Source organism: Sinocyclocheilus grahami, unplaced genomic scaffold, assembly GCF_001515645.1.
Source record: "Sinocyclocheilus grahami isolate Dianchi unplaced genomic scaffold, SAMN03320097.WGS_v1.1 scaffold472.1, whole genome shotgun sequence".
Classification (NCBI taxonomy): domain Eukaryota; kingdom Metazoa; phylum Chordata; class Actinopteri; order Cypriniformes; family Cyprinidae; genus Sinocyclocheilus; species Sinocyclocheilus grahami.
In genome coordinates, this window is record NW_015505651.1 from 603,316 (window position 1) to 620,580 (window position 17,265).

The 17,265-nt window shown below is 36.8% G+C and overlaps 1 protein-coding gene across 1 annotated transcript in view; it reads right to left on the reverse strand.

The window, feature by feature from the left end:
- Positions 1–17,265, reverse strand: part of LOC107553382 (SH3 and multiple ankyrin repeat domains protein 1-like) — a 50,252-nt gene that overhangs the window by 2,722 nt on the left and 30,265 nt on the right. Inside the window, exons 16-25 of the mRNA XM_016235580.1 lie at positions 8,056–8,138; positions 7,841–7,965; positions 6,540–6,675; positions 6,370–6,450; positions 6,208–6,216; positions 5,272–5,298; positions 4,945–5,004; positions 4,629–4,744; positions 3,191–3,248; positions 1,072–3,091 (exon numbers count right to left, since the gene is read on the reverse strand). Coding sequence (XP_016091066.1) covers positions 1,072–3,091; positions 3,191–3,248; positions 4,629–4,744; positions 4,945–5,004; positions 5,272–5,298; positions 6,208–6,216; positions 6,370–6,450; positions 6,540–6,675; positions 7,841–7,965; positions 8,056–8,138 — 2,715 coding nt within the window. The remainder of the gene's footprint in view (positions 1–1,071; positions 3,092–3,190; positions 3,249–4,628; positions 4,745–4,944; positions 5,005–5,271; positions 5,299–6,207; positions 6,217–6,369; positions 6,451–6,539; positions 6,676–7,840; positions 7,966–8,055; positions 8,139–17,265) is intronic.

The window sequence follows — 17,265 nt, forward strand, 5'->3', positions numbered from 1 at the left end:
ACTGTGCAAAAGTCTTAGGCCACTAGTATTTTCACCAACAAAAAATGGTTTTAAACCATTTATTCCTATCTTTTGCTGTAGTGTGTCAGTAAGAAATATCAGTTTACATTTCCAAACATTCCTTTTGACATTAATTGTAATAATCCAGTGAGATTTTTGTCTGACAACAGCCAGTGCTCCACACAGAGATCTGATCTGATCATCATCCAGTCTGTCTGTGATTACATTAAGGAACAGAACACACTGAGACAGACTAAATCCAGAAAAACTGTGGCAATGTCTCCAAGATGCTTCAAGAAACTTTCCTGCAAAGCTACAGTACTATGAAGAATTAAAAAAATGCTGTAAAGTGAGGATGCTTTCAAAAATAATGTCATAAATAGATTACTCATCAATTAACTTCTATTAACTAATCAAATCAACATTTGGTGTGACCATACTTTGCGTTTAACAGCTTTGTCCTAGGTACACATGATGGCAATGTCTCCAAGATGCTTCAAGAAACTTTCCTGCAAAGCTACAGTACTGTGAAGAATTTTAAAAATGCTGTAAAGTGAGGATGCTTTCAAAAATAATGTCATAAATAGATTACTCATCAATTAACTTCTATTAACTAATCAAATCAACATTTGGTGTGACCATACTTTGCGTTTAACAGCTTTGTCCTAGGTACACATGAACGTAGTTTTGCAGGTTTTTTGAAGCATCTTGGAGACGTTGCCACAGTTCTTCTGGATTGAGTCTGTTTCAGTTTGTTCTGTTTCTTCATGTCATTCCAGACAGACTGGATGATGGTGAGATCAGATCTCCGTGTGGAGTATTGGCTGTTGTCAGACTCCTTATGCAAAGAAAAATATCACTGGATTATTTTATTTACACTGGATTTATAATATATATTTTTTTACCTACACTCCATTTGAGATACAGTTGGAGGAAAAAGTTATATAGTTCAAATAAAACTGTACATTAGCCCACATAATGAATGCAGAAATTATGTAATTCTTAAAGGGTTCACAAACTTTTTCTTCAGTAAGAACATGAGTGTCTTTTTGATTTCACAAGATGTCTCACCTATGATTTGACGGTTGTGCCTGACCCTGCCAGCCACCAAGCTGTTGTAGTTTACTGCCGAGTTCATTTATGATGCTGGCCTTAACGTTGGAGAGAGGAGAGTTCAGACGTCGATCCATAAATGGCATCTTCACTGCAGCATCGCCTCCTCTTCCCTGTTCCTGCTCTTCCTCTTCCCTTGACCTGTACATGTTGGGAGCAGTGCTAGCCTGCCGCTGTAGAGGCGGTCCGGTTCGTCCATTTTCTGTGTGCATGTGATATTTTGACATATTCTGAGTGTGCGTTTTTGCAAGTGGCGGGTTTGGAGGTTTGGATTTATGCACGTGCACTTTGTGTGTTTTTTGAACAAATTTATCAGGGTGAGAAAGAGACGAATCCAGGGACACTCTTCGGTCCCCTTTGAATCCATCCCCTACTATCCCACTCTCCATGCTTTCTCCCCGTCTTTCTCCCCTCTCCTTCTCTCTGCCTTCTTCTTGTTCTCTTCTTTCTCCAAAATTTTCCATGTGGTGATCACTGCAGCTGTGACTATCCAGTTCCTCAATCCCAGAATCGACCACAGCCTCCGACCAATCATGGCCCTTAAGTGCCGGAGGAAGTCGGTCACCTGCGATAACTGATGTATTTTCCAAAGGCATTGTTGTGGTGACAGTCATTACAGCCGCAGTTGCAGCCACAGTGGAATATGACATAGAAATGTTAGCATGGCCTTGCTGTGGGTAGAAAAGTGGGAAAGGCCGATGCAATGACATAGGGTCAGATGAGGCGTTTGGGGCAGAAGGGGAACTCGATGAAGGGAATATCTGAGGAGAAGGAAGGGACGGGGAGAGAGCTGACTGGGTCAGATTGGCCACCTCACTGTCGTAAGATGTAAGACTAGAAGCGGCAGAGTCTCCCGCTTGTGGCGAGGGTAAAGGTTGGGGTTGGCTGGTGTTTGGGTGCTGGGAATAGCTTGAGGGTTGCAACTGGGGTGGGTTTGCAGGAGGTATTTTGGGACACAGCTGTGGAGGGGGGATTAGAGGAGATGGTGGGGAAAAAAATGGATGCACCACAGCAGAAGGATGGATGGGTGTCTGCTGTGAGTCAGCTTGCATGTTGTCTGGTAGGGACATGGCGTCTTGCGGGGGTTTGGACAGCGTTTGCAGAGACTGTTGCTCCTTGCGTGGCTGAGATCCTGACAGCTCCTTCTGTTGTTGTTGTTGTTGATTATATTCTGTTGTTCCATGGGTGTCTATTTCTATTCCATTTGCAAACTGTATAGGGGGAGGTAGGGGCTCTGCAAACACAAACTCGTCGTCCACATCCACAGATGGAGCAGGAGGTGGAAGCACCATCCCATCGCCACCCTCTCCAACCCCTAGATTTTGCCCTCTCTTTGCATCCTTCTCCTTTTCCATCCCAGTCTCTCCCATCTTCTGTCCTCCTCTGTCATCCTGGGAATTACCAGTGGGATTTTTGTCAGCCATGCCGAGTTCACTCTCCTTGCCTATAAAGGAAGGCCTGCGGGGAGGAGGCTTGGGCGGTATCCTCTTGTGCCCTTCCCTTTCTCGGTCCCGCATGTAAGTGTGGTACTGATTGACTCTGTTGTCGCTGTCCTGAAAGTGAGACTGGTACTGACTGGCTTGATTATCTGTAAACCGCACCTTTGGTGCCCCTCTTTCCTCTCGATCCACAATATTCTGTTCACTCCATTCCAAGCTCCCTGTCCCACCACCACTTAATCGAAAAGGGGACTGGGGGCGACTCTGTGGGACTGGCCCACTTGTTGTTGGAGAGGCACCACTAAGGTATAGAGAGGTGTGTGATTGGTAGATGTAGAAGGGAGGAAGAGGTTTTTGGTTTGGAGAGGAGACGGCAGAAGGAAACCCTCCGGTGCTAGACAGCTGCCGACCGAAGTGGCGTTCCTCTCTACGCGTTCGCCGGTCGTCTTTCAGTGCTCGCTCACGAGCTGCCAGCGCCAGCCCAAGTGGGCTTGTTGGGTCTAGAACCTTCCCCGTCAATGGGTGGATGAAAGTAGTGGCTTGATGAGGTCAGTTCACTCCGACTCGCCTGGGCGAAGCCCACAAGTAGTGAAAAATCTAAATGAATAAAAATACAACATGAAATACAATCAATGTACCTTCTTCTCTGAGGTAAATGTATCTGTTGTGTTTGTTGCAACAAGTTATCACGGTCATCTGTCAACTGTCATTTTGACTGTCATGACAAACAGATTTCCGGTTTGGAGATATTCTATTCAGTGAAGAAAGTACATAGATATTATTTTGAGGGAATTTATAGGCGAAATTTTTTCATGATGCATTTTTATTAACCCTGATTTTTCATAACGTGTGCTTTTTCTGGGCAAGTCGGAGTGAACTGCTGTGCTAATAGAGTCATCAACGTGCAGTCATGCACAGAGATCAATGGTCAAGGTCAGGATATTCATTAAATAATATGTTAAATTTCAGTTTGATTTTCACTAAACCTTGTACATTGTACTGCATATAGACATATGCATATCGCATGTATTCGGTAATGCGATATATCACAATAATTGATATGCACGATATTGTTATCGTGGTCACTTCAAAATACAGAGAATAATTATTTTTAACAAATTATTCATAATTTTGAATGCATTTTAAGAATGCTTTTCCTGAACACTTGGAATATTTGGCATGTGTCACATGGGACCATTCTGTGATACTTTTGCATCTTTTTTTTAAAGTTTGATGCTGAGCGCTATCCACTGACATTATAAGGACGAGCGTGTGGGGCATGCTTTAAAAAAAATTATTTTGTGGTCCAAATAAGAAAGAACAACACAGGGTGAGTAAATCATGACTTAATTTTCATTTTTGGGCTAACTATTCTTTTAATACTTTTATTGTGTCTGTATATGTCCAGGAACAGACAAGAAAGAATATGAGTAATGTCTCTTCTTGAAGTCTTTGACCAGTTATACTGTTTTATGACAATACTTTTTTTGCAACTAAATTTCAATACCGTGATAATACCGTATACCGTGCTAAAAGCATTATCAATTAATCGCAACATGAAAATTTGATACCGGCATATCCCTAACTGTATACCCCCTGAACACTTGGAATATTTGGCATGTGTCACATGGGACCATTCTGTGATACTTTTGCATCTTTTTTTTAAAGTTTGATGCTGAGCGCTATCCACTGACATTATAAGGACGAGCGTGTGGGGCATGCTTTAAAAAAAATTATTTTGTGGTCCAAATAAGAAAGAAACACATCTATACAGCTGAGCGAGCTGATGCAATAATCAAACAAGCTCTCCAAAACTTCTCTCTCATGTGTGAAAATGAATTGTTTTGTTCTGAACATTTCACCGATTTTTTACGCTGAAATATTTAGCTACATGCTGCTGTTCATGCTGTCGTTTTTTTAAAGATGCTTGTTAACGTTTATGCTGATGATAAATGACTAAAGACATCATACTGACTGTAGTTTAAATTATGAGTAACTTGACTTCAAAAGTAGCTTCCTCGACACTGTCGAAACGCTATGTTAATCAGAACAGAGATAATGAAACAGAGATGTTACCTCATTAGCGTTAAAGCCCTTGTTTCGCTCCTTCTTGCCCCCGTGACCTCTGTGACCCTGAGAGTCTGATGTGCTAATTGTCTGCTGAGCAGCGGCTAGAATCTCGTCCAGCTTGTCTGGAGAATAAAAAGAGAAAACGAACATGCAATAAATCATGAAAACCTATTTTTTGCCTTTAGTCTATTTATTTAGACTGGAGGTGAAGCCATGTGCATATAAATAATTTACATTTAATGTGAGATTCAAAAGTGTGTATATAGACACAAATGTATAGCAGGAGATGAAAAATAATAAATGCAAAGGAAGGGTTTCTTACTAAGGGCCATTTGATAGACGCTCTTCTTTTTTTCTGGCGCTTGAGAGCTCTCTGTGTGATCTGAGCATAGAGAAAAACAAATGCGAAAAATGAACACACAAATACACAGTATCTGTCCATATGTATCTGACCATAATGATCCTGATAAAAGCTTACAAGGAACAAACACACATGCAAGAGAAACATTTGGGATTTCATCAATTGCTCTTAAATGCCTCTCATCTGATAATCATAGAGGCAGTCATAATACTCATTTCATCACCTGTATACATTTGAAATCTGACATTCACATACTCATAAATGCAAAAACAAAATAAATAAAGTCACCTGGTTTCGTTTTCCATGGTGAGGCAGCTGTAAAAGGAAGTGAGTAACATTAAATATGCATTAACGTTTTTATAATTGCATGTTTAACTGGACACTATATTTAGTTTAGGTTTTTTTTATCATTATTTCAAATGATTCCCTTGCAACAGTTTCAACACTGTCAATACCCAGCAAGGATTTTTCTCAAGATTGCAATCTACTTTCAGTTGTCATGGTAACAAACTAAGATAAAAACTGACAGCCAACAAACATTAGAACATGTTTTCACTGTCGTTGACAAGAAACAAATTTCATAACTAATACATGCAAACCACATACAGTTGTTTATTATTTAAAATCTAGACTGATACTGACTGATAAACTAATGAAGGACATTAATAACCTTGTTTTATTATCCAACTAAAAGAATGCATTAAACTCTACACAATATTTGTATAGGATTAAACAGTTAATTTCATAAAACCTGATAGAAAAGATATATTGAAAGATATATTATATATGAAAATGACACTTGTTTTAGGACCTATTTTTGTTAGGTTTTTGCATTATAAAATTTTGTATGCCCAAAAAACAAACATTTTAAAGTAGTATTTATTTATTATGGTTGTGAAATATAAATACTGTTAAAAAAATAAATAAATAAATAAATAAGAACTGTATTATCATAGATTCTTATTAATGAGAGTCACTGATGAGAATAGCATGAAAAAATCATTGTGGAGAAAATAAAAAAAGCTAAACATCCAACAAATGTGCTCAATTCTCATAAAATTTAAATAAATTGAATAAACACACACACACACATATATATATATATGCAATTTATCCTGGATCATTTTTGTAAGATTCATTCTAAAATAATATAAATACTTATACTATTATTACTATCATTTAAATTATTATAAAAAATAATATAAATAATATAAAATGACACACCTTTCTCCACTGTGTGCAGAAAAAGAGAGAAAGACAAACAAGCAAATTATCAGTCAAAATGACAACTGAATGCCTGATGTCAGAGTTTTAGGATAGCAGGAGATGCTTAATAGTCTAACAAGGTGCGTAATGTGTGTATATTATGTGTTTGTAAGACTGTACCCATCTCCTCCAGTTCTGAAGTCATGGATTTGGAGCGTAGCGCTATAGCCGGAGGGGTCAGCCGTTTGCTCTGCTGGGGAACTAAAGGGAGAGAGAGTGCTATTAAACCAAATCAAAAACTGCCTGCAATGCCATTCATTCATACTCCCACAGACAAAACGCTCGCTGACCTTTCTTCTTAGGCATTTCCTCCATCTCAGGATTTCGCGCTACCATGACGACCTTCACCATCAGACTGTTCCCGCCCTGGCGAATCATGTTCACCACCTGCCTGTGACCCACCTTCACTACATTGATTCCATTCACCTGTGAAAATACAGCCATCAACCATACATTGTAATACATATAACTGTTCAAAAGTTTGGGGTCAGTACTTTTTTTTAAAGATACTTTTATTCAGCAAGGATGCTTTACATTGATCAAAAGTGACAGAAAAGACATTTACAATGTTACAAAAGATTCTATTTCAAACAAATGCTGTTCTTTCGAACTTTCTGTTCATCAAAGAATCCTATAAAATGTATCACACATATTGTGTCAAAACACATATAATAATATATAGCAGCAAAACTGTTCCCTCAGCATTGATAATAATCAGAAATGTTTCTCGAGCAGCAAATCAGCATATCAGAATGATTTCTGAAGGATCATGTGACACTGAAGACTGGAGTAATGATGCTGAAAATTCAGCTTTGATCACAGGAATAAATTACATTTTACAATATATTCACATAGAAAACAGTTATTTTGAAATGTAATAATATTTCACAATTTTACTGTTTTAACTGTATTTTTTATTAAATAAATGCAGCCTAGGCGAGCAAAAGAGACATTCCAAAAACATTTTAAAAATCTTACCAACCCCAAACTTTTGAACGTATATATTCTAAATTTTCTATTTCTACTCTATTTTCAATTCAAGTGACTTTCAGAAAGATTAATGAAGATTTTAAACAACAATTATATAAGAAAGGAAATCTGATTTGCAGTTTAAAGAAAGAGAGAGAAACACAAGTGGGTGTCTTAAGCATTCTCATCAGACTTGATTCAAAATGATTCAACGTGATTCACAAACTCCAAATTAATCAGCTGGGAACCATGAGGTGAAGGTGTTTGCTGCTAACAGGGCGCTGCGTCTCGAGATGCATCGATAACAATATATTTTGCAATACCACAGTCAAGATGGCATATACAGAGAACACAAGATCCACGTCATCTTCTCTTCCAGAATCAAATTAAAGTAGGTAACACAAGTATCACAGTAAGGTTTATCACCTCCGTGTAGGTGTTAAGATTTGTTCAACACCTCACAGACTGGAGACTATATTGCTAAACTAGTTTTGGCTTTTGCAGCGATGCAGCATTCGGTCTGCTATAACTTTCAATGGCTCTTTATCTAAAACTTGTTTTAATGGGTCATTAAAAGTGTCTAAGTCATGGTTGCATCAAAGGAGGCGACGTCTGGGCTAACCTCGATCAGGAAGTCCCCCATCCGCAGGCCGGACCTCCACGCGACGCCCCCCTCGTCGACAGACTCGAGGTACTGCAGAGCAGGGAAGGCTGGAGTCGGGCTGAACTCCTCCACAGGAGTCTGGGCTGGAGATCACAGATCACATTCACAGACGTGACCCGTCTATGTCATGCTGCGTGCGCTCGGTTATCAAACCAGTGATGTCCATCACTCACCTTTGGCCCCTCGGAGTACAAAACCGAAGCCTTCATTGTCTTTTTTCTGCAGAAGTACAGTTTTCTCTTTTATGATGTAGTCACTGTCAGAGAGAAAAGAGAGGAGCTCATGTGAAAGACTCGCAGATGCACAGAAGTTCTTCAGATGGGATCAAGTTTGGATCAGAGATATTTTTAGTTAACTGAAACTATAAAAACCAATCAATAAATAAGAAACTTATTTCATTTCAGTTAGTTGCCAAGGCAACATTTCTCTTTTTCATTTAGTTTAACATGATGTAAAATATTTAATAATAATTATAATTATTATTATTATATTACTACTACTAATAATAATAATGATAATGAAAAACACACAAAAAATCAAATGAAAATGGAAAAAAAAAAATAATTATAACAAAAAAAAACATCCCAATTATACAAACAACAAAAATTTAATTTTAAAAAGCTTATTTTATCAACCTAGATTCACAATTAAGAAATTACTTGTCATTTGAGAATATCACCCTTCATCAGGGTTATTATTGTTAATTAAATCTAAAATCATTAAAAAAACATTTTTTTATATCAAAATGGAAAAAATTTAAACATTTATATTTATTTTTTTTAATTCAGTTATTTGGCAAGGAAACATTACTAATTTTGATTTAGTGTAAATTTAAGTACTAATTTACTAAAAGTACTTAAATCTGAAACAAAAATAAAAACCATACAGACATATTTAAAAAAAAAAATAAAAGGAGACAAACTCAACAGAAAAAATTACTAATACTTTAAAAATGTAAACAAATATAAAAATAAAAACTAATTAATAAAAAAATTTATAGTTAAGCTACAACCATAAAAAAATTGGATAAAACAACACTGCACTGAATCCACTGGAAAATCTAGCTGCTTTGGAACATGACAGACAATTTCTTGCCGTTTTGGGCCAGTAATCATCTTGGACCAGCTGCAAAAGAGCTATAGTTTAAAGTGGTTAAGATTTTTGTAAAACTGTAACTGGTAAACCAGTTAATATCTGGCTTTCATAAACGAATGACTAGCTTGGACCAATCAGAAATGAGCTACTATTTTCCAAAACAAAGCTACAAGCTGAAGCTCAAAAACAGAAATGATTCTGAAATGTCATACTGTATATGTTGGGTTTACAGTAGCAATTGTAGTAACTATGGTATTTTGGCGGACACTATGGTTACCATGGTGAGCGTATGGGGGTTTGTAGACGTGTGCAATTATAGTTCAGTGCAAAGACAATGACAGTTACGGACTAGCATTGTGTTCTGTCAGCTCAGCTCTTATTATGCACATATGCTCTGACTGCGATATCAATGCAAAGTATGATGCTTAAAAAACACAAATGGCAGGCACAATGTAAAGCCAGTACTTAGTAACTTGCTAAAGAATTGCCACACAGTTTAACTGCAAGACATTCAGATTTTAAAATGTTTTTCAAACATTCCATTTTGGTTGAGGACACGTTAAAATTGCCAGTTTGCTTAATGCAAGTAGAACATAAGCCTGTACCATTAAAAGCATTTTAAGAACATTTGTTGATAACAAGTACACAGCCTTTATATAATGTATTCCAAAAATTTGGGTCCAAAAATGAGCTTTACCTCTGCCTATGTTGATTAAAAAGGTTCTCATTTTACTAAATCTACAAAACAAGGAAGTCTCTTTTTTATGAACTGAATCAGTTGTGATACTGCAGGCCTTATTTTCTTCTACGGTCATATTGATAAGTTCCCCATGATCCTGGAGATCCATCATGGAGACAGCACAGAAATACTGACGAGCCACAGAATTGGCAAGCACAGGGTTTAACGTTATCTAACAACAAACATATCAGCTGTACCTGAATGACAGGGAAAATATTGTAATGCATAATGATGATACATTTGGATCGAGCAAACATCCGTTTAAATGCATGCATATGCATTACTATACTCTGTTTAAAATGCTTTTCTCAAAGTTGTAAACAAAAAGATTATTGAACCATTATATATTTTTCTACTTCAAAATGTTATGTTTAATTCAAAGTGTTACTTGCCATTTCTTTGTTCTTATTTGTGAAATTTACTAGCAATTTCTAAGTGAAAATTGTAAATCTAACTGGGTAGTAACGGATTACATGTAATCTGGATTACATAATAAATGTAATACTTCTAATTGGAGTATATTACATTTTTAAATGCTTATAATCAGATTACTTTTTTATGAATTATTCATTTTAATTTGACATTTTTATGATTTAATTAAATATTATATTTTCATCAACTCATCTGCAGTTCTTTCATTTGCCCCAGTTTGAGAAATCCTGGAGTAATGTAATGTTTAACACATTTCACATGTTGGTAACAAAGAATGAATACAGTATGTGTTATGTGCCTTTGCTATTTATAACAATAATCCTATTCAAATCTATAAACAAGTTAGGTCAAAAGTAATCTAATAGTAGTCAGAATACAATACCTAAAATTAGTAATCTGGATTACATTACTGACTACAATTTTCACCATGTAATTTGTAATCAGAGATTGCAATTTTTAAGTAATCTATGAATCACTGCAGACGGCATACAGTACTTTATACTTCTAGTTCTTACATAAAGCTACGTATAAGCTAAAAACCAAAACCCTACTACAAAATAAATTTTTTTACAATTTTAGAATGAACAAAATCTGAATTTCTCCAAACAAATACAAACCCAGATGTCCTTAGCTAATTAACAGATTTATATAAAACTAATTAGAAAACACTTATGACAAACCCAACCCTTTTAACAGTTTTTTCTTACATTTTCCATTACAAAATCCTCACGTGACAAGTTTGCCCAATTTCTAGAAGTTGATACATCTCAAATTTTAAACCAACCCGACAGCAGCATTTTCCTACTTAAACGCCGTCTTTAACAGCATCAACACATCGCATCTGTGTTGGAATAAAATATTGTGAGGCAAATAGTTCGGATGGAGCAACCAACTGTTTAAATGCACAGATGCGATCACATATACACTTCATCTGTTTCACATCACAAATACATCTCTATACTATATTGTGGTAACACATACTTACTTAACTAACCGACTTATATAAAGCTAATTTGAAATGAACCCAAACCAAAACCTACTACAAAAGAAAACGTAAAAATGTAAGAAAACATATTGATGCCATATTTGTGAGAATTACAACATGCAAACAAATTAATATTCAGATTATCAGAAAAACCAAAGTAAGTTCAGTTTTCGCCACTGAAGAAGATTGTAATTTAACACCTTTATCTTGAGCTGAACGCTTTCCTTTTATTGCAATTATGATATCCTTACAAATGCCTCACATGACAAGTTTGCCCATTTTCTAGAAGTTGATCCGTCTCAAATTTTAATCCAACCCGGCAGCAGCATTTTCCTACTTAAACGCTGTTCCCAACGGCATTACATATCGCATCTGTGTAGGAATGACAGCGGGAAAGATAGTGATGCATAAATGACGATACGCCAGCAAGACTCACAAACGTTCGTGCCGTATTTGATCAACCCCACAGCATCACAACTTTCTATGATGTACTGTGTTTCACACACACACATACATACACCCATAGTGACTCATACCCTTTCAATGACTGAAAAACACACATACATGTCACATGAACTCATTTACAACACTAACATACACACACACAGCAAAAAAATGTTTTCTGACGTGTCGCCGCCGTATGTACAATGACAGCCACATTCACGACTCAAATACACACGTATAGACACATATATACACACGCACTGTAAGAGAGAGAGGGATCTGATTTACCATAAACGACCAGACTGTACACACACACACACACACGCACACATACAGATGATATATACTGTATATGAAAACATTGATTCTGCTCAACAGTCTGTCTGCTACCTCTTCAGAGCATCCATCTGCCTCTCTCTCTCTCTCTCCGCAGCGACAATAAAAGAACGGCACTGTAAGAGAGAGAGGGATCTGATTTACCATAAACGACCAGACTGTACACACACACACACACACACGCACACATACAGATGATATATACTGTATATGAAAACATTGATTCTGCTCAACAGTCTGTCTGCTACCTCTTCAGAGCATCCATCTGCCTCTCTCTCTCTCTCTCCGCAGCGACAATAAAAGAACGGAGCAGCCGATACCTGTAAATGAACCAGACGCTGCGGTTCTGGGGACCGAGCGAGGGCCATGAGGATGAGAGGGAGAGAGGGAGAGACAGGTCTTTCTCTCCGTATCCCCCCATTGCCATGTCCCCCCCCTCCTCAGAGTCCTCCTCCTCCTCCTCGTCCGGCCCCTCGTCTCTCAGCGCACACACAGCCAGAGGAGGAGAGGAGGAGAGAGAGAGAGAGAGACACCGAGCAAAGCGAGACCCTACACGCTTAAGAAGGAGGAGGAGGGAGAGAGAGAGAGAGAGAGAGAGCGAGAGAAAGGGAGGGTTTAACAGAGCTCACATTCAGTCACTGCGACATTCAGAGAGAGACAGAACGAGGAGGGGTTGTGTGAAAAAAGAGGAGGGAGAGAACGAAAGAAACGAGTGTGGGAGAGAAACATGCTTTAAAGGAATAGTTCACTCGAAAACCAGAATCCATGTGCTCGTTTCAAACCTGTGTGATTCTCTTTCTAACGTGGAACGTGAACGGAGATGTTTAGCTGAACGTTCATGCTGCTCTGTTCCACATAATGAAAGCATACAGCGAGCTGCTATAGTCAAGCACTGTAAATGACATAATGTGGCCTCCTGAACTCATGAAGTGCAGACAGAAATGTAACATTTGCATTCATGCAGCTGGCAAAGTGTCTTGCATTGCATTAACGGTATTTTATGAAGAAATGCATGCATTGCCTGGAAATCGAACCCATTTCATTGTAAACGTCATGTTCTATTGTTTGAGATACAGGAATGCTCAATTTTAATTGATACATTTTCTTACTCATCAGGTTAGATGGCAGATGCCAAAAGTGCCAAAAGTAATTTCTTGCCAGCTTCTGGATTCTGCTTAGTTTTTGTTGTAGACATAAAGGGCCAAAAACAGCATAAAATATGTGACCCTGGAGCACAAAAGCAGTGTTAAGTCGCTGGGGTATATTTGTAGCAACAGCCAACAATACATTGTATGGGTCAAAATTATCAATTTTTCTTTTATGCCAAAAATTATTAGGATGTAAGTAAAGATCATGTTCCATGAAGATATTTTGTAAATTTCCTACCGTAAATATATCAAAACTTAATTTTTGATTGCTAAGAACTTCATTTGGACAACTTTAAAGGCGATTTTCTCAATATTTTGATTTTGTTTGCACCCTCAGATTCCAGATTTCAAATAGTTGTATCTTAGCCAAATATTATACTATCCTAACAAACCATACATCAATGGAAAGCTTACTTATTAAATAAAAATTGACCCTTATGACTGTTTTTGTGGTCCAGGACCACATATACTGTGGTCTCCTGAAGTCACACGACAGCGTTGCATCAGGAGCAGAATGAAATTGCATTGCATGCATTGCCTAGGAATTGAATTGCATTGCATACATCACACTCTATTGTATATGAGCTACAGGAATGCTTCATTTTAATTGATAATTTTTTCTATCATGGCAGGTTTGATGTCAGTGATGACAAAAGAAACTTCTTGATAGCTTCTGGTTTCTGGTTACAGTTTTTGTTGTAGGCAAAAAGGGCCAGAAACACCATAAAAATATCTCAAATGGAATATATTGTGGCCTCATGAAGTCTTCTGATAGCTTTGCATGAGAAGCAGACAGAACTTCAACATTTATATTTATTTATGGATTTGGCAGACACTTTAATCCAAAGTGACTAATACTGCAATCAAGGTACATATTTTATATAAAAATACATGCATGGGGTATATTTGTAGCAACAGCCAACAATACATTGTATGGGTCAAAATTATCAATTTTTCTTTTATGCCAAAAATTATTAGGATGTAAGTAAAGATCATGTTCCATGAAGATATTTTGTAAATTTCCTACCGTAAATATATCAAAACTTAATTTTTGATTGCTAAGAACTTCATTTGGACAACTTTAAAGGCGATTTTCTCAATATTTTGATTTTGTTTGCACCCTCAGATTCCAGATTTCAAATAGTTGTATCTTAGCCAAATATTATACTATCCTAACAAACCATACATCAATGGAAAGCTTACTTATTAAATAAAAATTGACCCTTATGACTGTTTTTGTGGTCCAGGACCACATATACTGTGGTCTCCTGAAGTCACACGACAGCGTTGCATCAGGAGCAGAATGAAATTGCATTGCATGCATTGCCTAGGAATTGAATTGCATTGCATACATCACACTCTATTGTATATGAGCTACAGGAATGCTTCATTTTAATTGATAATTTTTTCTATCATGGCAGGTTTGATGTCAGTGATGACAAAAGAAACTTCTTGATAGCTTCTGGTTTCTGGTTACAGTTTTTGTTGTAGGCAAAAAGGGCCAGAAACACCATAAAAATATCTCAAATGGAATATATTGTGGCCTCATGAAGTCTTCTGATAGCTTTGCATGAGAAGCAGACAGAACTTCAACATTTATATTTATTTATGGATTTGGCAGACACTTTAATCCAAAGTGACTAATACTGCAATCAAGGTACATATTTTATATAAAAATACATGCATTGCCTGGGAATGGAACCCATTGCATAACAAACAATATTTTTTTTATTGTTTGAGCTACAAGAATGCTTCATATGAATTGATCATTTTTCCTATCGTGGCAGGATTGACGTCACTGACACTTGACACTGGTTTCAGTCTACTTTTGTTGTACGTAGACAAAAAGAGCCAAAAACCACCAATAAAAAAGTCAGACTGTAGGCTTTGCATGATGAGCCAACCAAAATTTAACATTTACATTTATGCATTTGACAGATGCTTTTATTTAAAGTGAATAAAATCATACCTTGATTGGAATCAAGGTGCACATTTGATATAAAAATGCCTGCATTTCCTAATAATCAAATCCATGCTGGTGCAATGATCTACTGTCTGTGCTGTTGGAATGCTTAATTTAAATATTTAACATTGATAATTTTTTATTATAGCAACAGGTTTGGTGTCAATGATGCCAAAAGCCTTTTCTTGGATGTCACAAGATGCAGCAAGAATATAGTAATATAATGACTCAACTGCTTTTATGATACTTTCATGGGGCTTTTCTGGCCTTGAGAGCTCTGGGTTACAGTCTATTTTTGATGCTGATAAAAAGGGTCGAAACACACCATAAAAGTCTTTAAAAGATGCACAGCACATCTGTGCTGCACTTCTCAATGACGCAAACAGAAATGAGATTTCAGAGCTTTGATGGGGAAAATGTTTTCAGTTAATAAATGAATGAAATATGGTGTGTTCCTCACACCAAGCATCATATAACTTCAGAAGACTGGGAAATAATGAGAATATCGACTACAGTTCAAAAGTTTGGTGGTAGTAAGATAATTTTTTAAAGGGGTCATATGATGCAATTTCACATTTTCATTTCTCTTTGCAGTGTTACAAGCTGTTCGTGCATAGATAAGATCCCTAAAGTTGCAAAGACTAAAGTCTCAAACCCAAAGAGATATTTCACAGTATGAAAAAAAACCACGTAAAAATCGACGCGTTTCAGAAAGGCGGGGCATAGAGGAGAAACAATAATATACAGTATGTGGAAAATAATGTGTTTTTTTAACCTTAAACCTCATAAACACATTTCATTACACCAAATACACAAAATAATGTTCTTTTTAGCAGCATCATATGACCCTTTTAAAGAAATTAACCAGTAAGGACACATTACATTGATCAAAAGACAGTAAAGAAATGTATAATGTTACAAAAGATTTAAATTTCAAATAAATACAGTTCTTTTGGACTTTCCATTCATCAAAAAATCTTTATCATGGTTTCCACAAAATTATGAAGAAGCACAACTGTTTTCAACATGGATAATAATCAGAAATGTTTCTTGAGCAGCAGCATATTAGAATGATTTCTGAAGGATCATGTGACACTGAAGACTGGAGGAATGATGCTGAAAATACAGCTTTGATCACAGAAATAAATGACATTTTAACAGATATTTACATAGAAAACAGTTATTTTCAATTGCAATAATATTTCACTTTATTACTGTTTTTATTGTTATTTTTGATCAAATAGAATCTTTCAGATTCTTCAAAAATAATAAAAAATAACAGCATTGTGGTTTGGAACGATATAAGGGTGAGTAGTCTAAATAATGACAGAATTTAAATTTTTTGGGTGATCTATTCCTTTCATACAGAACCGGCAATAAATTGTGGGATTTTGATGAGTGGGTGAGAGATGCGAGCGAATACACTCGGCCTGCATGGCAACAGATGATCAAGACAGCTTATATGTGCACGGAGACGCGCACACACACACACATGCACAAACACACAACACAACGGATGCACACAATTTTACACATCCACTGCAAACCGCGCCGTTTCAGCTGATGCACGGTCCGTGAGAGAGAGACAGATCAAAGACAAGAGAGCGGCAGCAGAGAGACAGCAGCGGCTCACACCGCATGTGTTAATATTCCACATGAGAGCCACAGATCCAAACATTGTTGTGTCATTTTTTGAAAGTGGCTGTGACATTTGCATACCCGTCTAGTGGAGGCAGAGACTCGCGTTTTGCACCTGCCAGCAAACGTTTGAAACAAGAAGCAGCCACTAATATTTTTTGTAGTGAATCCATTTGATCAAAACCCATCGATAGATTTCACTGGATCAACATGTACAGTTTAGTTTATAATTACACACACACACACACACACACTTTATCACACAACCAAGCTAGAAAAGCCATTTCTAATATAGAAGCACAGCACAACTGTGCCACCACTCCACCACTAAAATGATTTTAGTTCAGTTTTTAACACATATGTTATATTATCATAGAGAGTTGTACAGTACCTTTTAGAAATTATGGAATATTAACTAATAGTTTGGGGGCACAAAGATTTCTATTCATCAAAAAATCCTGGAAAAAATATTTATCATGGTTTACACAAAAACATGAAGCAGCACAACTCTTTTTAACATTGATAATAATCAGAAATGTTTCTTGAGCAGCAAATCAGCTTATTAGAATGATTTCTGAAGATCATGTGACACTGAAGACTGGA